Consider the following 23,931-nt stretch of genomic DNA (forward strand, 5'->3'; position numbering starts at 1 on the left):
TCTCCCTCCAATCTGATATCCAATCTTTCATCACCTAATCTTTTTGTTATCCTCATAACCTTACTCTTTCCTGTATTCACTTTTAATTTTCTTCTTGCACACCCTACCAAATTCATCCACCAATCTCTGCAACTTCTCTTCAGAATCTCCCAAGAGCACAGTGTCATCAGCAAAGAGCAACTGTGACAACTCCCACTTTATGTGTGATTCTTTATCTTTTAACTCCACGCCTCTTGCTAAGACCCTTGCATTTACTTCTCTTACAACCCCATCTATAAATATATTAAACAACCACGGTGACATCACACATCCTTGTCTAAGGCCTACTTTTACTGGGAAATAATCTCCCACTTTCCTACATACTCTAACTTGAGCCTCGCTATCCTCGTAAAAACTCTTCACTGCTTTCAGTAACCTACCTCCTACACCATACACCTGCAACATCTGCCACACTGTCCCCCTATTCACCCTGTCATATGCCTTTTCCAAATCCATAAATGCCACAAAGACCTCTTTAGCCTTATCTAAATACTGTTCACTTATATGTTTCACTGTAAACACCTGGTCCACACATCCCCTACCTTTCCTAAAGCCTCCTTGTTCATCTGCTATCCTATTCTCTGTCTTACTCTTAATTCTTTAAATAATAACTCTACCATACATTTTACCAGGTATACTCAAGAGACTTATCCCCCTATAATTTTTGCACTCTCTTTTGTCCCCTTTGCCTTTATACAAAGGAACTATGCATGCTCTCTGCCAATCCCTAGGTACCTTACCCTCTTCCATACATTTATTAAATAATTGCACCAACCACTCCAAAACTATATCCCCACCTGCTTTTAACATTTCTATCTTTATCCCATCAATCCCAGCTGCCTTACCCCCTTTCATTTTACCTACTGCCTCACGAACTTCCCCCACACTCACAACTGGCTCTTCCTCACTCCTACAAGATGTTATTCCTCCTTGCCCTATACACGAAATCACAGCTTCCCTATCTTCATCAACATTTAACAATTCCTCAAAATATTCCCTCCATCTTCCCAATACCTCTAACTCTCCATTTAATAACACTCCTCTCCTATTTTTAACTGACAAATCCATTTGTTCTCTAGGCTTCCTTAACTTGTTAATCTCACTCCAAAACTTTTTCTTATTTTCAACAAAATTTGTTGATAACATCTCACTCACTCTCTCATTTGCTCTCTTTTTACATTGCTTCACCACTCTCTTAACCTCTCTCTTTTTCTCCATATACTCTTCCCTCCTTGCATCACTTCTACTTTGTAAAAATTTCTCATATGCTAACTTTTTCTTCCTTACTACTCTCTTTACATCATTCCACCAATCGCTCCTCTTCCCTCCCGCACCCACTTTCCTGTAACCACAAACCTCTACTGAACACTCTAACACTACATTTTTAAACCTACCCCATACCTCTTCGACCCCATTGCCTATGCTCTCATTAGCCCATCTATCCTCCAATAGCTGTTTATATCTTACCCTAACTGCCTTCACTTTTAGTTTATAAACCTTCACCTCTCTCTTCCCTGATGCTTCTATTCTCCTTGTATCCCATCTACCTTTTACTCTCAGTGTAGCTACAACTAGAAAGTGATCTGATATATCTGTGGCCCCTCTATAAACATGTACATCCTGAAGTCTACTCGGCAGTCTTTTATCTACCAATACATAATCCAACAAACTACTGTCATTTCGCCCTACATCATATCTTGTATACTTATTTATCCTCTTTTTCTTAAAATATGTATTACCTATAACTAAACCCCTTTCTATACAAAGTTCAAAGGGCTCCCATTATCATTTACACCTGGCACCCCAAACTTACCTACCACACCCTCTCTAAAAGTTTCTCCTACTTTAGCATTCAGGTCCCCTACCACAATTACTCTCTCACTTGATTCAAAGGCTCCTATACATTCACTTAACATCTCCCAAAATCTCTCTCTCTCCTCTGCATTCCTCTCTTCTCCAGGTGCATACACGCTTATTATGACCCACTTTTCGCATCCAACCTTTACTTTAATCCACATAATTCTTGAATTTACACATTCATATTCTCTTTTCTCCTTCCATAACTGATCCTTCAACATTACTGCTACCCCTTCCTTTGCTCTAACTCTCTCAGATACTCCAGATTTAATCCCATTTATTTCCCCCCACCGAAACTCCCCTACCCCCTTCAGCTTTGTTTCGCTTAGGGCCAGGATATCCAACTTCTTTTCATTCATAACATCAGCAATCATCTGTTTCTTGTCATCCGCACTACATCCACACACATTCAAGCATCCCAGTTTTATAAAGTTTTTCTTCTTCTCTTTTTTAGTAAATGTCTACAGGAGAAGGGGTTACTAGCCCATTGCTCCCAGCATTTTAGTCGCCTCATACGACACGCATGGCTTACGGAGGAAAGATTCTTTTCCACTTCCCCATGGACAATAGAAGAAATAAAGAAGAACAAGAGCTATTTAGAAAAAGGAGAAAAACCTAGATGTATGTATACATATATGCATGTGCGTGTCTCTGAAGTGTGACCAAAGTGTATGCAGGAGTAGCAAGATATCCCTGTTATCTAGCGTGTTTATGAGACAAAAAGAAACCAGCAAATCCTACCATCATGCAAAACAGTTACAGGTTTCTGTTTCACAGTCATCTGGCAGGACGGTAGTACTTCCCTGGGTGGTTGCTGTCTACCAACCTACTATCAATGTATCTGTTCAATTCTAAAGTTTCTTTGTATGTATTCTGTTAAACCCTGACCACTTCATTTGAAGTCAAACATAATGCATATAAGGGTTCACAGCTTTCAGCTTGTTATACCATGAGCAGGACAAACAGAATAAATCTTTTCTTAGAATAATGAACTTGTGGAACAGTTTAAACACAGTTTTTTAATTCAGGACTGCCACAGCTTAAAGTTCACCCAGAAAAGCTCGATCAGTCTGAACAGTGCAAATTCACTAGAGGGGGTAAACATGCATCATAACAACATCACGGATGAAGCAGTATGTGACATGATTAGTAAAGTACAGTAAAAAACTTATTCATATATAAATAAATTATTCTGTTATTTTTATTTTGGCTAAATGATAATTTTTTAATACAGCAACATAATTATCAATATTTTACAGATCCCCAAGTTCAGTCAGTTGTTCCATCGTGATAATAACCAGATGGACCTTCGTGATTTACAGCCAGGGCATTCTTATACTGTGGACTTAGTTTTCATCACTCATGAGAATCAAACGACTCAAGTCTCTAACACAAAACCCATAACCTTTACAACACTTCCTGAAGAAGGTACTTTAATCTTTATGTACTGTACTTCTTTTAGATTCAAATGAAAACAAAGTCCAAAAAAGTTGATTATCTGCTATACAACATAACTTTTATGTTCCTATTCTTAACTTATGAAATCATTTGTTTTAAGCTTAAATCTGCATTGTTGATATAATATACTGATAAGAATTATTTTTATTATATCATATGTGAAACTTGATAAAAAAAATTTCTTTAGATCCTTATGCATTTGAGATTGAAGTGACTGCTGGCAAAGTAGGATCCCAAACTGCAGAACTGTTTTATTCTGGAGTGCCTGAGCCTGAAGAGAAATACGTTAGTGTTTATCGTGCTGTCTACTTACGTGAGGATGAACGAGTAGATGCTGACACTTTCAAGGTTCCTAAGTCTGGTCTGGAAAGGAAGATTTTCTTAAGTGAACTGAAGCCAGATGTGGAATATCAAGTATGGTTAGAAGCCTTCCTGTCCAATGGCCGCAAGAAGAAGAGTAATGTCCTCACCATCACTACTCGAGCTGGTGAACTTCCTAAACCTGAGAGAAGTGAAGTTGGTAAGTGTTTAAATTTGTCTTAGGTATTGGTTATGCTAACTAAACATACTCGGGCATGATTTAAGGGGGGCCTTATTTATAATACATTTTTACATTGCACTTTTTAAAGGTGGTACATCCCAATAAAATAATGTATTGATTAAATTTGTAAAGAATGCAATTATATTGATATTTTCATGTACCTGTGACCTGTGAGCAGTTTTGAGGACTCTTCTACCCCTGCTGCCTAGGCAACCAGGCTGCAGGCCCACATAGCCATCACAACCTGGCTGCTCTGGCAGGATATTATAGGGAATTAATGAAATATTTAAATATAGCACAGCGCATAACTACAAGAAATATAGTAAAAATAATTCTGTATTATGGATTCAGTAGATGCAAATCATTTTGGATAAGAATTGAGAGACTTGGTAAACATTTGGATCATGCATTGTTTGTCTTCATTATGCTTAATCAGGGCAACTGCTAATTAGAGGCCATATAAATTTTGCTCCTTTTACAGGTACAACACCAGTTTTCCAGCACTCTTGGTTCCTAGGCTTTGCCGCTACAGTATATCAGTTTTCCCTGACCAACAAAAGTTGTATAATAGTAATTCAACAGTACACCTCTGATCCACCATGGTCTGCTGGAAACTTTAGTTAAACATTAGCATAAAAGAAATAAGTTTATTTACTGCTGTATTTACAAAGAATGTTACAACATAGTAAATTTTAGAATTTTACTGGAACTGCAGAGCTAATCACTAGCCATAGCTAGGGTTAATTGTTAGCAAAATATGCTAAGAATCGCAAAATCAATGGATCACCACTAACCACTGCAGTACAAACAATGTGAGCACACATTGCATACAGTGCAATCTGTGGCCGCCAGGTAAACTATTTTGACATAAAAGTTAGTCTCGAAATTTTATCTGGACTAAGAGATGTGCTGGTCAATCTGTTGCTGGTAAATTGGTGTTGTACCTGTATTATATATTGCCTGACTGTTATATGAATGAATAATTTTACTATCTAAATTATGAGCTACAGTATTACTATAACACTAGTAAATGTTAAATAAAATGTATAAAATGAAGGAATTTCAGATTTTTATTAATTTGAATGAAAAATTTAAAATAATGTAAAACGTAATATTATTATAGTACACTCCATTTTTACCAAAATGTTTAGTAACTCATTCAACATTTGTCTTGGAAAGATCCCTCAGCTAAGGATTCAGAAGATGGTGAAGGTTACTACCCAGCGTTAGTTGCCGTGGCAATCATTGCAGCTCTTGCCTGTTTGGGCTTCCTTGCTCTCCTTGTCATCCTCCTTAGAAAACAGAGCCATGCAAAAGCCCACATTAATTCCTCTAGAAACAACGGCGCGTATGACAACCCGTCATACAAGGTAGGCGACAATGTAAGTACAGAAACTAACTCGCTTTCGTATTAACCAGTACAAGTAGTTTCCTAGAGTGATTCTTCGTATGCCATAGTAGTGTTGTACTAGTTATGTAGTTATTGATCAAAGCTAAAGAAAAATCATCTCTAGAAAATAATTATTATGGACTTCCCAGTTTATTAAAACAGTATAGGTATTTATGAATAAATTGCTTAGCTTGCACATAAATTATCCTTATAAACTACAATACTTTCTTCTTACTGATTATATACAGTACCTTCAAGTTGATGAAAAAAGACATTTGCAGCATTTGGAATTTTTATTGCTGAAATACTTTGACTGCACAACAGGCTTCTTCAGGCAAATACAGGAAACAGTAGTAGTTTTGATGTTATCAGTCCATCACCCTGAAGCCTAAAGTATAGGCATGTGGCCAGACCATATATACTAGAGTAGAAGGGAGGTGAAGCAGCTGGTGTTAACATGACAGGTGAGTGTAGCCTGTGTGGGAGTAGGTCATGCTGAACAGTGGTTCAAGAAAAGAATTGCAAAATAATTCCTCTGTATCCAAATACCATTTTGTTGCCATGTCAGGCAAGTATATTACTGATAGTATATCATGTTAGTGATGGTATATAATTTATTAATATCTTTATTTCTACAAGTACATGTACAAGGTATACAGACCTAGCTGACATCAGTGACATACTATTACATAGAAAGCTGCTTGTTATGCAGAGCATTTCATGCAAATTAGGTCAATTTTGTCCCGGGATGCAACCCACACCAGGCGCCTAACACCCAGGTACCCATTTTTACTGATGGGTGAACATAGACAGGTAGTGTAAGGAAAGACGCCCAATGTTTCCACCTTTGCCAGAAATCGAACCTGGACCCTCAGCATGTGAAGCGAGAGCTTTGCCACCAGGCCACAGGAAACATATCATATTATTGATGGCATACTATCAGTAATATGATATTCGACTCTAAATCATAATAATACAATTGCAAACAAATCACACTGGCCCATGAGTTTTAGAAATCACTTGCCATGAGTTCGAGCTTCACCTGTTCTGTGATTACAATACTTGTCTAATACAGTAACACCATAGTATCTTGATACAGGGGAATCCATTTACAACTTCTTTGTTGAACCAGTGTTCAACATGATGTATTGCCACTCATGGGCAATGGTCACCTGTGATGTCAACTCCAGCTGCTTCATCTTGCCTCTACTCTGGTATATAAGGTCTGGCATAAGGGACTGATCACCTCATAATGAGGGTGATGGATTGATAATGTCAAAACTCCTACTACTGCTGTCTGTATCTGGCCATAAATGATTCCCAAATATTGCATGTGTGTGTCTTATTCATCTAATGTACTTTCTGTTGACTACTTAACCACCACTTTTTGTCTGGTATTGTCATTCAGTGTACTAGGAAGTTAATATAAAATCATTAATTAGAGCAGATAAAGAGGGACAAACACAGTTTATGTAGAACCTTAACTGATATTTTGCCCATATAGTGATCTTTTATCAAGTCACAAACAGATGATCCTGGTTTGAGAGGAAGAACTGGTACTGGTAATTAGTAGCAGTGAGGTGAAAAACAAGTGAGATGCATTTGTGGTCACAGAGGTGCCTGTGCTAACTTTCCTATGGTGTAGAAATATACCTAGTTGGATGAATCTTATTGTGGCTAGCTGGTCTAGTGGCTAACGCGACGGGCTGGAGTTTTGAGACTCTATGACCGCGGGTTCAATCCCGGCCGGGGGTATGGTTTATTTGCAATCGTGTCATTACGATTTCTTGAGTCAGTAATATCAGATAATATTGGTTCTCAAATATCCAAGAAAATTTCTATTTAGAGGTTCAACTAAATTGTAGAAATGTATTCTGGCTGAAATTGTTGGAGACGTTGACGAGTACACTTTCAGTGCATCCTTGATTATTTTATTTAGGGGAAAGTGCTAAATCTAAGTCGATTATACAGTGCCTATAATAATGGGAGTCAATCAGGTTTGATCCAAGGTTGGAGAGGACAGGCTTAATTACTTACATTAAGAGCCCCTCACCAGCATCAAGAAACTTCTCTTAAGGAGCATCTGCTTTGAGTGTTGTCCTCTTTGGCAGTTAGTAGTGTAGCAGTCTGATTTTTAAGTGGTTATAAGAATTACAGTGTATTATGTAAGCATTGTAAAGATCTGTTCTGCTGACTTATTGGTGTTCCAAAATGCGTTTGTAAAGGTCTCTGGATGTTTCACTTATATATACATATTTTGTCAGTGGTGATTAATGTTGTACACCCCTGCAGAGATTGAGATACAGGGGTACCTCAGTATATGTCCTTAATCCATTCCAGGACCTTGGACTTATACCAAACAGGACATATACCAAAAGAATTTTCCCATTAGAAACATAGGGAAAATGATTAATCTGTTCCCATGAAAAAAAATCCTTTTGTTAATGGCATATTATACATCGATGAGGTTGTGTAAAATAATTTAAACACTGCTTAACCCTTTCAGGGTCCGTGCTGTAGACGTACAGCTTTACATTGAGGGTCCAAACCATAGATCTACGCCATGAGCTCAGCTCACTCTGATAAGCTGTGAGCGGTAAATTTGGGCCTAGATATGAGAGAATACATCTATGTGGTATGTGTGCACCACATAAAATAAATCCTGCAGCGCACAGTGCATAATGAGAAAAAAATCTGAGACTAATTTTTTATTAAAACAGCGACTTTGCAGTGTTTTTTCGTATGTTTTTTTATGGTTGTATTTGCAATTTCTTGATCTCATTTGATAGAATGGAAGATATATTACAGATATATTACAAAGTAGTGGAAATGTTAAATTTTTGCCAATGTTCAAGAGTACACAAATGACCTCACACGTCTAATACATGGCAGCTGGTGGGTCTAATATATGTTCACAAATGTGCTGATATTATTTATACAATTATTACAATATTGCATAACAGTAAATCTACTTTTTGGTTTGAATAAAAATTCATTATGTGAATTAAAAATCAAAATGGAATTCATTTGTAAAGCCTGAAAACGTAACTAATGAACAGAGAAAATGTTAGTTTAGTCCCAGGAATGCCTGCATTGTTTATTCTGGACCCTATTTTGAAATTGGAATATTTTGAACTTTGTATTAAATTAGCCAAATTACCAATTTCCAATCACTTTATTTTGTAGTTGAAACAGTTGACTTGGTGATTTCGTGTGCACAATCGATAGAATAGAAGTAATACTAGTGAAATAGCTAAGAATTTGGTTGACTGGAATAATGTAATTGGCCTAAAATGGGAGTCAAAGTTGGCAAAATCGCCGATGCGTAAATATCGCTGACACGTCAAAATTCGCGAGAGCATAATTTCGTCAATTTTCCATCAAATTTCGTACTATTTGTTTTATTACCTTCAGAAAAATATTCTCTACCATTTCATAAGAAATACAGTGGACCCCCGCTTAACGATCCCCTCCAAATGCGACCAATTATGTAAGTGTATTTATGTAAGTGCGTTTGTACATGTATGTTTGGGGGTCTGAAATGTACTAATCTACTTCACAATATTCCTTATGGGAAAAAATTCGGTCAGTACTGGCACCTGAACATACTACTGGAATGAAAAAAGTTCGTTAACCGGGGGTCCACTGTACTTGGATCCTGGTGTGCACTTTGAAATGTGGCCTCTGGACCCTGAAAGGGTTAATACTAAAATACATACATAAATACAAAAGAATTAGACGGTATAAATGCAAATTTAACCTCACTTTACTTTGCTGAAAAGTCTAGTACCTACTAGGATAGTGCTGAGAAGGGAGGAGGAGGAGGAAATGTTATTGTTTGGAAGGAAAGTCCCCTTCTCTTTTCTGTCTTTTTCCTATTTGGACCTGGTTGAAGCTTACCAGGTTTGACTTTTACTGTTTCATCACAATTAAAAACTTGTTGGGGAACAAAACCCTCAGCCACCACAAATTCCCCAAACTCTGTAACAAAATCATTGGTGGCATCTTTATCAGCACTGGCTCCCTCTCCATGTCTCACAATACTGTGAATGCCAATCCTCTTCTTAAAATTATCAAACCAGCCATGGCTGGCTTTAAACACTTCACTTTCTTGGCTCATTCCTGCCTTATTTTTCAAAAGATCGGCATGCATCAGCTTTGCCTTTTCGCAAATCATTGCCTCTGATACGCTATTCCTGGCACACAGTTTTTCTGTTATCCAGATGAAAAGCAATTTTTCAACATGCTTTAATGTCCCTGATCTTTGTTTGATAATTGGGTCTACTGACACTAGTGGGCAGTTGTGGCTTTGTCTCAAGAGAGGTAAACAAGGGTAGCGTGCAGTGTCGTGGCTCATTTTGACCAATATAAGTTCTAGCATATGAGTCGTATTTCAAACAAAGGTCATATACTAAGCAATAATTTTCACATCCAAAAAGGATGTATACCAATTTGGACTTATTTCAAAGCGGACATATGCCGAGGTACCACTGTATATGCATTAGTTGCGTTTTTGTCTGGTGGTGTCTTTGATGGTAGTACAATCTTTGAGATGTGTTTGGCAATAAAGTTATTGTTAAGGACTGTTTTTTTTTTTTTCTGCAGTATCAGGTCTGGGAAAATTGATGAAGTTTGGTGTAAAAAAAATTCAAGGAAAGAGCACCTGTCAAAAAATTCACTACTGCATATGCAGAGTTCTTAAGAAATACCTGGAAGTGAATATGATAAGTGTTGGTTGGTGGGTTTCCAATAAACCTTACAGTGAAGTTTGTTGCCAGATTTGCAGAGTACAACATCTAGGAAAGGAAATGTGCCACTGGTTTTCTCAAACCTAAATTGTATTGAGGATTTGATATGGTTGAGTGCAGAAATGAAGTAAAATAAAAAAAGCTGATAAAAAAAACACTATGGCAGAATTGAAGGTGTTCATGCTCCCAGTCTTTTATATTTGGTTGAATCTACTTTGGAGAATGGAGACTTCAAATCTTGTTATAATGATGAATATGTCATCCACACAGTGAAGCCAAGTAATGGAAGAGGGGATGATGGAGGAGAAACTTTCTGCTTTTAGATGTACCATATAGTTTGACTGCACTCACAGTAAAGAAAGACTTAACCCTCCCCAACAACTCTATTGCCAAACACATTTCAAACATTCTCAGACTGAAAACTCAACATAATCATTACCTCTATTACCATTAAATACATCGCCAGATAGAGCCACCACCAACATAATTCAACTTCTGCAGCACTGTACATCATCCCAAGTATCAAAATCTACATAGGTGATAAAATCTATGTAGTGGGTAATAGATTAAGGGAAATTGTGGATATGGGAAATTAGTGCATTGGAATTAGGTTTCCCTTGTTTAGTGAAGATCTGCTATTACATGATCAGTACAATGCGAGTTACCCATTAAAAATTCTTATAAGGAATTAAGTGTTAATGGCCTGATTAAGTTTAGTACAGTAGCCAAAGGCCTGGAATGCATATACTGTACAGGAAAGTAAGACAGGAGAATATGTGCAGAGGTAGGGAAAGAGAGTTGTATTTGGGAGATTTGGAATGGCGGGTTCACTTTTGTAAGAGGAGTAAATGAGAACATTTGCTGAGGGTGATTAGAATGGGAATGTTATGAGAGTAGGTAGGAGGTATCTTGTGATAAGTGATGGGAAAGAGCATTCATGACAAAGGCTGTGCTATATATGGTGTTAAATCTTTTATACTAAAATGCTTGGAGGTATGTAATTGAAAGATTGCTAAAAGCATAAGCCATGACATCTATAATAAATATTGTATATTATAATAGTACAGACTAGGATATGACAATAATCAGAACAAAATAATTAAGCTCATTTAAAGAAATGTTTCCTTTTCTTGCTCTTTTAATTTCCTTGTATTTACCATTTTTTTTATATTCACCTAATTATCTGATTTGCATTCACATACTATACTATTCAGATTTAATTGCATTTGCTTATATGTATCTACCTCTTCTTGCTTTTTGTAAGACTATTTTTTATATTTTCTTTTTTACCATATTCAAGTAACTTTTTTTTTTTTTCGGATTAAAAGATTGATAGTGTTATGTACCCTATTATCACTGGGTGATAATTAAAAAAAATTACACACTGCTCTTTGACTAAGGGTTACAATGGCTATTATCATCATTATGTTTATCATTATTACTGCTACAATTAAAGAAATGGCTAAACCTGTGTGGGTTATTCAGTGTTATTGACAGTTCCTTGCAACAGACAATGTTAGGATTCTTGTTAACACATGGTTAGCAATATTTGGCAAATAATTTTACCATTTTACTTTGATTTTCAGACATATGATATGGAAATGAATGGAATCAAAGGAAGTGGGAACGGTGCCACACATTCCGAGGAACCTTAGTCCATGCTCACAATTAGGCCAAGCTTTTCATCTATAACTTGTTTTCATTTGTCTTCCCCTTCTCAGTTTGTATGTTTGTGATGTCTCATTTTAGAGAATAATATTGTTTTTATATCCTTTATCAAGTGCTGATATCCAGCAATAGTGTAAAAAATGCTTCCTTCAATATTACAAATGTAAATATTTGCATAAAATAAGCCCAATAACTGTACAATTGTTAAAAGTTGAGACCTGAGCAGTCATAATGTTTTGATTAGCTTCTTTGTTTTAACTAATTAACTTTATTAGAAAGTTTACAAACAGTGCTGGATAATATACTACTCAGGTGTTCAATATTACTTGCAATGGTTACCAGTATGGGTTTTAGTGTAACATACGCCAGTCTCAACTTTCTACATTTCTTCTCATTCTGTCCCTTAATGTTATGGTGTTATAATAACCAAGTTATAGCTTAATACTAACTTCTGCTTCAGTCAGTTATCTTTGTGTATTTATAGGTATTTATAGTCTCCCCCTCAGAATAGATACGTGATGCAGAGGACGAAACTGGTGCTCTGTGCCTAATTTGGTTGTGCCTTTTGAAGCAAGTGTTGTACTTAATTGTGCCATTATTGTACTCTAGCACAGATGGAAATTGTACAATGGGAAATTATACTACTGTACAGTGTTCAAAAAAAAAAAAAAAAAAAAGGAATTGGTAATGTCCATATCCTCTGTGTGTTATTGGAGATTTGCAGTACTTTGAACCCAAGAGCAAATAAGTTATGTACGTGCAATGATGACTTGCAAATGTCCATACTACAAAGTTCTGTACTCCTCCAGAGTTAAAAATGTGTAGTCAAGCATGCATCTTGAGTTTTCCTAAAAAGAAAAAGAATCAGTATCTTCTGAAGCTTAACTAAAATAGGGGTTTTGAAAGGTCATAAATAACTTTTTTACAAAAACTGATATAAAGTTTTGGAATAAGTTTTGGAATTCTTAGGTGCTGCAATATGTAACATTAGCTCTGGTGGATTGATTCCTATAGTACTGTACTGTGAAAAAACTACTGAGTATGTGATAAGATACTTGATGTTTCCTTACATAGTCTAAGTGGTATCACTTAAGCAATATGAAACATTTGTGATTTGCATTTTTATACTTTGTTTTGTAACATCTATTCTTCATAATACAAGTTATTCACTTTTTGCCACAGCTGATAAGATTTCTAAATATGACTGTTAATTAGTTGGATAATAACTATAATGTCTATAAGTATTGCTGTGTAGAGTATTGAGAGTACATGTACTGTACATATTACTACTGTACTGTAGTACCTTGTGTCACAAATCACTCATTTAAGCATTTGCCTAAATTAAAATTTAGGGGAATTATTGTACAGTTTAGAAACAAATTTGTGTATTTTGATTACCTCTACAGTATATTGCTTTTGTTTTTATTATAAATTTTTATATATTTCCGAATTGTAAATTATTGCTTGTTTGAATGGTGAAATTCCAATCAATTCAGGCTGACATGTTAACATTGGTGTAGCCTGCGTGTACAGATATAGTTGTAAAAATCCTGTGCAGACATGCACATTAAACTACTCCCAAGAATTTATTGTCTTATTTTGTCCTATTTTCACCATCCTCATTTTACTGATGACTATGAATTAATCTTGCATGACAAAATTAAAGTGCAGTACACATTTTAATTGAATGTACTGTATATAGTTTTCAAAATTTCTCACTATTTTTTTTGCTGTAAAGCTAATTATAAATCATATTTGGAATATTTATTTATGAATTACTTACTGGATACATCATTTTTTATTCATTATTGTTATAAGAACATAAGAGGGTGATGTGTTGAAACATCTGCAGAAAGAAAGTTTATCTAGGCAAGCAAAAAAGGAAATTTACCAGAATAGTGGTACCAGTACGCACACGGTGTGAGGCATGGGTTTCGAACATTGCAACAAGGATGCTAGAGGCAGTGAAGATATCATGTTTAAGCCTTTCACTGTTCAGACCCCAGATCTGAAACTTTTTTTCAGTGTCCAAAAATTTCTCTCAATTACCCCCTCCTTAAAAAAAAAAAAAAATCTTATGAAATGGTATAGATTTTTTTTTTCCAAAGGTAATGACACCAAAAGTATGAAATCTGATGGTAAAACATACAGAATTACACTGGCACAAAGTTAGCAGTCTCAGCGCAATTTATGGACCTGTGATGTTTGCCTACTTTGAGTCTTACTTTAGGACAATTCCATTCTTCCAGTTTACTAAATTCTTAGCTGTTTTGCTAGTATGCCTTCCATTCTATCAACTGAACACACGAAATCTATTCACCTATTTCAACTACCTAATAAAGTGATCAGAATTCGATAATTTGGCCAATTTCACACGAAATTAAAAAAAATGCCAATTTAATAAACAATGTAGACATTCCTGGAATTAAAACAATATTTCCTCTGTTCATCAGTCACCTTCCCAGGTCTCTCCTTATATTTGCTTTCCAGTTTGAATTCTTATTCACAAAAAATAGATTTACTCTTTCTTGGATAATATATACAACCAGGAAAGATTATTCATGGTTTACAGAATCCCAGTAATTGAATCAGACCTATTAAAAACCCATAAAACAGACTAGGAGCTGTAGTGAGAAGCTTACCCATCCTCTGGAATATCAACAAAAATCTATCTATATTTTCACTACTTGGAACTCAACTTCAAGCTACTTCCAGTCCTGAAACCAATCAAAATCATCTCTATTTTAGTACTATTTCTTCCATTCTATTAAGTGATATCAAGAAACTGTCAATAAAACCACAAAAACTTCGAAAAATATACTGCAAAGTTGCTATTTTAAACCATTCACATTGTTAGTTTTGTTTTTCCCCATCTTGCACCACATGGGGCAGGATCTTATTTATGTGGTGCACACTCACTGCACAGATCCATTCTCTCATCTATGCCAAAATTTACTGCTCTTAGCTTATCTGAGTGAGCTGAGATTGTAACGAAGACCTACACGACAGATCCTTAGCTCTTAAGCTGTGGTACCACAAAACAGCCAGTGAAAAGGTTAATATTAATATTGTATGAGGTGTGAATATTATGTAGAGGATGCAAAGCGTAGAAATTAAAAGATGATGTGGGTCACCAAGGGTATAATTTAAGGCTGAAGAGAGGGTTGTCAAGGTGGTTTGGGCATTTAGAGATGTTGGAGAGGGATAGGATGATAAAGAGTGTGTATAAGTATGGGGTAGAAAGAAGGTAGAAGTAGGTCATTCCAGGTATGGTTGGAGGGAATAAAAGAGGCTTTGAGCATTCAGCAGGCTTGCATGTACATAATAGATAGGAGTGAACGGGGATGTACTGTTGGAGTGTGAGCAAAGTAACATTTACAAAAGGATTCAGGGGAAATTAGTTAGCTGGCACTGCCCTTCCCATCTCCAGAACTTGAGTCCTTGACATGGGAAGGTTAAGTACAGTGGTACCTCGGGATACGAACTTAATTTGTTTCAGAAAGCTGTTCGAGTGCCGATATCGAATGAATTTCCCATAAGGAATAATGTAAATTAGATTAATCCGTTTCAGACCCCCAAAAATACACTTAAAAAAGCACTTACATAAATACACTTGCATAATTGTTCGAGTTTAGAGCTGTTCGTATCCCGAGGTACCACTGTGTCCCTTATCCAAAATGTTTGGGGCCAGAAGTGTTTTGGATTTTGTAATTTTTCAGATTTTGTTCCTCTTCAAGGGGGGCTCCTTGGCGTGGTGAAGAGGCTCTTGGTCTGAGGAATTAGACCTGTCGGTCTCCTTCCTCAGACCGAACCTAATTACCCCCCAATCCCCCCTTCCCTATCCCATCCTCCCCTTTTTCCTTTCCTCCTCCTCCCCCCCAACCCTCCCTTTTGCCCTTCCTCTTTTTGGCCTTTGGGATTTTTCCCACAGGCACACTAGTTCATAGGTAGGGGGAAGGGTACCGGGGTCCATCCCATTCCGTTGAGGTTCTTGGCGGTGGCGTAGTTTGCCGTGGGATCTGGACTGCCTGGGGATGTCCCGATCCCTCTCCGGTATCCCGGAGGGTGGCTTTGGGTGTCTTTCGGGCGACGGGTGTATCTCTGGAAGCCACCTTTCGGATTCCGGGGGTGGTGGCCAAAGGAGGTATGCTTTGTGGCGGATATCCGGCCGCCCTCTCTTGTCCACCGAGGCAGCTCGGCAGATGTAAGGTTGCTATCCCGGATTGCTGGTTTACTGGCATGATGGGTAGGGTATGGCATGGGTTCCATGCTGCATCTGCGCTACTTGCGGTGCTGAGGTCCTCTTGGGTGCGGAGGGAGATTTCTGGCCCTTTCATTCCTCCTAGGAACTATCCCTCCCCGGTCCCCCCTTTTTTTATTCTTTTTTTATTTTTATTTTCTTTTCTTCTTTCTTTTTTTTTTTCTTAAAAACAAAAAGAAAGAAGTAACCTAACCATGGAGTCCCAAATCCATGACCCCGCTACCCCCAGGCCCCTTATTGTTACCGCACCCTGTTCTGACCTCGCCTCGTCTTTTGGCCGCTCTTTGGACACTCCTAATGCCCCTGTACCTCTTGCCGGTGCTGTTTCCTCACCCGCTTCAGGTACCGGGGCTTCCACTGACTCCTTCGATTTGTCTGACCTCTGCTCTCCTTTGACTATGCTTCCGGCCTCTCCTTCTATGGTGTGACGATTTTCGAATCGCCAGCCCGTCTCACGTCGGACCGACTCTGGTCCCACTTCTAAACGCCAACGACAATCTCCTGACGATGTTACTTCGTTACCTTCCCATTCTACTTGGAGAAGACCGACATATCATGCACTCCCTCTCCACACTCAGTTTCGGGCCACACAATGGTCTAAATTCTTTACTTTATGACCGACTTCTTCTACTGCCTATCTTTCTGACCATAGCATTGGCAAAGCGCTCCTATGCCATGTTGGTAGAGATATTTCCTTTCATGCTCTTAAGAGTGGTACATGCATCATCACAGTCCAGAATTCTACCCAAGCTCATGATCTTTCTCTTTCACATATCAATACTATTCCTATCACTATCGAAAAACATCATTCCCTCAATTCTTGTAGTGGTACTGTTATTCTGCCCCATACCATAGTCCAACAGAATTTCCAGACATGTGGCAATGACATTCTCGAACAGCTGGAACTCCAAGATCTCAAGGCAGACACTTATGTTCTTCCCGCCCGCGGGCGAAGACGATACCCTTGCAATGTGGCTTGTTTAACTTTTGACAGCCATGAACTCCCATTCTCTGTTTATGTAGCAGGACATTGGTTACAAGTTCGGAAGGTGATCCCTACACCGCAACAGTGTAGGAATTGATGGTGATTTGGTCATCCAGCAAAATATTGCAGTTCTATAGCCGAATGCCCAGTCCGTGGTGCCGATGACCATTCTAATACATCTTGCAGTCGACCTCCCTCTTGCCTTAATTGTCATGAGGCTCACCCTTCGTATTCTCGCCGTTGCCAGGTCTACTTAAATGAGCGGGAAATTCGTTGCCTCAAAGAGGCAGAAGGTCTCCCTTATGCTATGGCAGTTTCTCATCTCCGCCTCCAAGGAAGACTACCCCGTGTTTCTTATTCTCGTGTTTCAAAATGTCCCCCCACTTCTGGGGTCCCATCTTCTGCAGCCTCCTCTGCGGTTGCCAGTCCCATAGTCACTCCTGTATCTAATTCTTTTGCTGTCCTGGGCTCAGACGTCCCTACTTCAACACCTCAGTCTGTCCTCACTTATTCGTGTTCCCCCTCACAAACCCTGGTATCGACAAGACCTCGTACGACACCTCCTCCCAATCGTCCCTCTACTTCTCAGAGGTCCAACAAATCTCCTTTAACCCCTCCTTCCCTTCATCCACCTCCACATTTTACCTTCCTGGTCTCTGTACCTAGGTCTTCCCCTTTCACTGGCTCCGTTACAACAAGTGTGGAGGTTCATCCTCCTCCTCGTACTGTGCCTTCCTCCCCTGTCCCCTCCTAAGTTTCTTCCTTTTCTGCCACCTCCCAGGTTTCTGCCTCTTCTGTCCCCTCCCACACTTCTCCAGTTCCCTCCACCTTTTCGCCCCCCCCCCCTCTACCTTGGTAGTCCATTACAGCTCCGATCTTTACTCAAACTCCTCCTCCTTCCATCTCCAATATTGTCTCCCATACGACATCTCTGAACTCCGAAACACTTGAAGTAATCTCTGAATATATTGCAGAGACCAAACCATCAATGGACACTGATCCACCCTCTGTTCCTTCTCTTTCCTCTTCTCCATCTGCGCAACTCCTTTCTTCACAACGCACCGTTCCTTCGCTACTTGAATGCTTTCCTTTGCCACCGCATGTGGACTTTTCTAACCCTTCTAGTCCATAGGTACCCTTACCTGCGGATTTCAGGTATCTTTATCGTTGCCAATCATGGCCTATTTACAGTGGAATATTCGCGGCCTCAGGGGTAATCAGGGTGAGCTTCAGATGTTGCTCTCCCAGTTTTCCCCTGTTGGTGTTTGCTTACAGGAACCAAAATTACACTCTGCCGTTATCTATCCCATCTCAGGCTATAATTTATTGTATTCTTCAGATCCTTTTTCTGATGGGACCTTTAATGAAAGTGCCCTTCTTCTACACACTGATATTCCGTACCATCAGCTATGTGTTTGTACTTCGCTGCATTACACAGCAGCCCGTATCCACTCTGTTCTTTGTATCTCTCTCCTTCTCGGGCATTATCTATCCCGGATATTGCCTTTCTTGTTTCGTCATTACTGCCACCACTTCTGTCACTTGGCAATTTTAATGCCCATCATTTCCTCTGGGGGGTGTCTCACTGTGATTCCCGTGGCATTCAGTCAGAGGCTTTTCTTGCTACCCACCCCCTCCATGTTTTAAATAAAGGTACTCACACCCATTTTGATCCTCGGACTCATACTCTCTCTTGCATCGATCTCTCAGTCTGCTCTTCCTCCGCCGCATTAGACTTCACCTGGTCTGTTCTCCCAGATTTACATGACAGCGATCATTTCTCAATCATTCTTACTTCCCCTTCACATTCACCACCTCTTCGTAACCCACGCTGGCAATTTGATCAGGCAAATTGGAACCTTTACTCACAGCTAACTGTTTTTAGTGAGGTTCCTTCTTCGTCCTCCATTGATGAGCTTTTACACCTCGTCCTCCGTTTTAACCGCAGCTTCTCATTCTATACCCTAAACTTCGGGCAGGCATTCTCAGAAATGCGTGCCTTGGTGGTCTCCTGCTTGTGTTCATGCAGTACGTTTGAAACGCGCTGCGTGGGGCAGGTACCGGTACAATAGAACCACGGAGAGACTTCTTGATTTTAAGCAGAAGCGTGCGATCGCTCGCCGTGTCATCCGTGACGCTAAACACACTTGCTGGCGAGATTATGTCTCCACCATCACCTCTGCTTCCTCTATGAGTGCAGTCTGGAAAAAAGTACAAAAACTGAGTGGTAAATATTCTGACCCGGCTCCTGTTCTGTGGGTTGCCAGTGTTGATATCACAAACCCACTAGATGTTGCCAATGAAATTGGCAATCATCTGGTCCGTATTTCTCAGGGGCTCCATCTATGACCTTCGTTTCTTTCCTCAAAGTCTGCCAGAGAGTTAGCACCCTTGGACTTTTCTTCTCTCAGAGAAGAACAGTATAATGTGCCTTTTACACTTCAGGAACTGGAGGCAACACTCTCAGCTTGCCAATCATCGGCAGCTGGACCCGACGACATTCATATTCGTATGCTACAACATTTACATCAGTCAGCCCTTGCAGTCCTATTACGCCTTTTCAATCTTATTTGGTCACAAGGAGTTCTTCCACAGCTGTGAAAATCTGCCATTGTTCTCCCTTTCCGCAAACCGGGTACTACGGGACATGAAGCCTCCCACTATCGTCCCATTGCCCTTACCAGTGCAGTTTGCAAAGTGATGGAACGCCTGGTAAATAGACGTTTAGTGTGGTATTTAGAGACACACAACAGTCTCTCCACTCGTCAATATGGCTTTCGTAAGGGCCGTTCTACCATAGACCCCTTACTACGCTTGGATACGTATATTCGTAATGCCTTTGCGAATAACCACTCAGTTATTGCCATATTTTTTGACCTTGAGAAGGCATATGACACAACTTGGAGGTATAATATTTTGGCCCAAGCCCACTCCTTAGGCCTTCGAGGCAATCTACCATCCTTCCTTAAGAACTTTTTAACTGACAGACATTTCCGTGTTCAGGTTAATAATGTGCTCTCCCCGGACTTTATCCAAGCTGAAGGTGTCCCCCAGGGATGTGTTCTGAGCACAACACTTTTTCTCCTTGCTATAAATGATTTGGCCTCTAGTCTTCCATCCAATATTTGGTCATCACTCTATGTTGATGACTTCGCTATTGCCTGTGCAGGCGCTGACTGTCACCTCATTACAGTTTCTCTCCAGCATGCGGTCGACCGTGTTTCCAACTGGGCCACCACACATGGGTATAAATTTTCCAGTACCAAAATTCACCAAATTACTTTCACTAGACGCTCTGTCATCTCCGATCATCCTTTATACCTCTATGGCACCCGTGTCCCTGAACGTGATACAGTCAGGTTTCTAGGCCTCCTCTTCGACCGTAGGTTATCCTGGAAACCTCACATTACCTCTCTGAAGAAAACTTGTCACAGCCAGCTGAACCTTCTTAAAACCCTTGCTCATCTTTCATGGGGAGCTAATCGTCGAACTCTCCTTCGCCTACATTCCACCCTCATTTTATTGAAACTTGACTATGGTGACCAGATCTATTCAGCTGCCTCTCCTGCTACTCTATCTAGCCTCAATCCTATTCATCACCAAAGATTACGTTTATGCCTTGGTGCTTTTCGCTCTTCCCCTGTTGAGAGCCTCTATGCAGAAGCGAACGTTACATCCTTATCCGATTCCCGTGATGCCCATTGCCTTCGCTACTATGTGCGCTCTCATGATCTCCGCAATCCTTCCATTTATAGAATGGTCACCGATATTAGTAGACATTCTTTATTTGTTCGCCGCCCCTGTTTGCTCCGTCCCTTCTCTCTTCGCCTACATTCGCTCTTGTCTTCTCTTCAATTTCCACCTTTCTATGTTCATGTAGCATCTCACTTTTCCCTACCCCCCTGGGAAGTTCCAGCTGTTCGAGTCTGTTCTTTCTCACTCCCTTGCTCGAAAGCCCAGCTGTTTATGGTAGCTTCCCCCTCTCTTTTTCTTGACCACTTCCACTCTCATTCTCATGCCATTGCAGTGTACACAGATGGCTCTAAGTCTTCTGACAGCGTAGGATTCGCAGCAGTGTTTCCGGACAGCATCATACGAGGGCATTTACTATCTTCGGCTAGTATCTTTACTGCTAAATTGTATGCCATTCTTGCAGCACTTATCCGTATTGCATCTATGCCTGTGTCATTGGCAACAACGTTGGTCTACTCTACTCGGTAACAAACCTCAATCTATTAAACCGAGTATAGGTTACTGGCCGTCTTCTTGTCACCAGTACCGAGGCTGGGAGACTACTCTCTCCCATCTCCGCATTGGCCATACTCGTCTTACTCATGGATATCTCATGGAGAGGCGTCCTGCTCCTCTCTGTGAGAATTGTCAGGTTCCATTATCGGTCAGCCACATTCTGTTAGACTGCCCACTTTATCAACGAGCACGGAGAATTTACCTCCAACGTCGTCTTCGCTCCGCTGCTCTCTCTTTACCTTCCCTTCTCGCTGATGGACTCACCTTTCATCCAGACTCTCTCATTGACTTTTTGACAACAACTAACTTACTTCACAAACTCTGATGATACCTTCAGCCCTTTCTACCTCAATCTCTTGCTACCCTCTACCCTGCACTATCCCCTGCCCCGCTGTTTTCTGTAACCTACTGATCGCCCCTCCCCCCTTCTGCCGCCTAATACCCTCGCTTCCTTTCCTACCCTGCAGCGCTGTATAGCCCTTGTGGCTTAGCGCTGCTTTTTGATTATAATACTAATAATCAGATTTTGTTATATAATGAGATAGACTTGGGGCTCATCCTCAAGCTGAACATGCAATCTATTTATATTTCAAATACAGCTTATACTCATATCCTGAAGGTAGTTTTATACAATAATTTAAAAGAATAACAACATTGGCAGAATACCTGCATCAGTTGTTAAAAAACAACAAACTGTGACAGGCTTTCAATCTTCACCTACAATGCCATATTATGATTAAAAGACTACTGTACACATTTTTTTTTATCACTGTTACTCACAGGGGTATCTGCAGGCCTTTTTGACATTTTTAATATCTTCACACCACAGAGCAGAGAATAAGCACAAAACACACAGTAATCACAATGAGTAATGCATGTAGGTTTTGTGGTCACGATTGTTGATAGCAAACTGGTGCCAACAGTGTGTCAGAGGCCCACCAAGTGTATCTGAGATCACATGTTGCAGCTTTCTGGGTATGCAGACCTGCACAACACCTGTATTACCCCTGTGGGTTTAGTGCATAGTTTTGATTGAAATAATTGAGCAACACTTGGAGTTTACCTGGAGAGGGTTTCAGGGGTCAATGCCCCCATGGCCCGGTCTGAGACCAGGCCTCATGGTGGATCAGGGTCTGATCAACCAGGCTGTTACTGCTTGCTGCACGCAAGCTGATGTACAAACCACAGCCCGGTTGGTCAGGTACTGACTTTAGGTGCCTGTCCAGGGCCTTCTTGAAGACAGCCAGGGGTCTATTGGTAATCCCCCTAATGTACGCAGGGAGGCAATTGAACAGTCTTGGGCCCCAGACACTTACTGTGTTGTCTCTCAGTGTACTCGTGGCGCCCCTGCTTTTCATCGGGAGAATGTTGTATCTCCTGCCAAGTCTTTTGCTTTCATAGGGAGTGATTTTCATGTGCAGATTTGGTACCAATCCCTCCAGGACCTTCCAAGTGTATATTATCAAGCATCTCTCTTGTCTGCGTTCGAGGGAATACAGATCAAGGACCTTCAACCGTTCCCAGTAGTTTAGGTGTCTTACTGTACTTATATGTGCCGTGAAAGTTCTTAGTAAACTCTCCAGGTCTGCAATGTCGCCAGCCTTGAAGGAGGCCATTAGTGCACAACAGTATTCCAGCCTAGAGAGCACAAGCGATTTGAAGAGACTCGTCATGGGCTTGGCATCCCTAGTTTTGAAGGTTCTCATTATCTATCCTATCATTTTCCTTGCAGATGAGGTAGATACATGTACATTGTTGTGGTCTTTGAAGGCGCAATTCTCTGATGTTATTACTCCCAGGCCCTTCACATTACTTTTCCACTCTATTGTATGGTTAGAATTTGTTGTATACCCTGACACTTTTTAATTTTTTCAAGTTTCCCACATCTGAGTACAGTGGATCCTCAGTTAATGATATTTAAACAGTTCCAGAGAGCTTGTCCTTAACCGATTTTATCGTTATCCGATTTAATTTTCCCCATAAGAAATAATGGAAATCCAATTAATCCATTTATGCTGTCAAGAGGCATGACAGAATAGTACTTCAATATGATGCTATTATCAACTCTATGGCTTATTTATCTATCACAATTCATCTAATATGACATAAACAATATTAATAACAAAGAAACATGATATACAGTGGACCCCCGCATAACGATCACCTCCGAATGTGACCAATTATGTAAGTGTATTTATGTAAGTGCGTTTGTACGTGTATGTTTGGGGGTCTGAAATGGACTAATCTACTTCACAATATTCCTTATGGGAACAAATTCGGTCAGTACTGGCACCTGAACATACTTCTGGATTGAAAAAATATCGTTAACCGGGGGTCCACTGTATACTCTAGTACATACATGTGAGAAGTGGTGGAAGTGTTGTTGGGTTTATAAGGGCCACTGAGAGAAGCTGTACATATTAGTGGTGGTGGAGGCTTCTGCCACCACCATTATACACACGTAAACAATATATGTACGTAATTTATAAATAAGAAATATATATTTTTTTTCAACAAGTCGCCCATCTCCCACCGAGGCAGGGTGACCCAAAAAAGAAAGAAAATCCCCAAAAGGAAAATACTTTCATCATCATTCAACACTTTCACCTCACTCACACATAATCACTGTTTTTGCAGAGGTGCCCAGAATAAAACAGTTCAGAAGTATATACATATAAAAATACACAATATATCCCTCCAAACTGCCAATATCCCAAACCCCTCCTTTACAGTGCA

The 23,931-nt window shown here is 39.7% G+C and overlaps 1 protein-coding gene across 12 annotated transcripts in view; it reads left to right on the forward strand.

Moving 5' to 3' along the window:
- Positions 1 to 13,286, forward strand: part of sas (stranded at second) — a 375,038-nt gene extending 361,752 nt beyond the window's left edge. For 11 of the 12 annotated variants that reach the window (XM_053770852.2, XM_053770855.2, XM_053770853.2 and 8 more), the window contains 4 exons: positions 3,156 to 3,324; positions 3,542 to 3,874; positions 5,075 to 5,277; positions 11,620 to 13,286. In XM_053770852.2, the coding sequence (XP_053626827.2) occupies positions 3,156 to 3,324; positions 3,542 to 3,874; positions 5,075 to 5,277; positions 11,620 to 11,688 (774 nt within the window). In that variant the 3' untranslated portion in view covers positions 11,689 to 13,286. The remainder of the gene's footprint in view (positions 1 to 3,155; positions 3,325 to 3,541; positions 3,875 to 5,074; positions 5,278 to 11,619) is intronic. The other variant, XM_070096094.1, reaches the window with a different exon arrangement.
- Positions 13,287 to 23,931: the final 10,645 nt, after the last annotated feature.

The sequence above is a fragment of the Cherax quadricarinatus genome, chromosome 4, assembly GCF_038502225.1.
Source record: "Cherax quadricarinatus isolate ZL_2023a chromosome 4, ASM3850222v1, whole genome shotgun sequence".
Taxonomy (NCBI): domain Eukaryota; kingdom Metazoa; phylum Arthropoda; class Malacostraca; order Decapoda; family Parastacidae; genus Cherax; species Cherax quadricarinatus.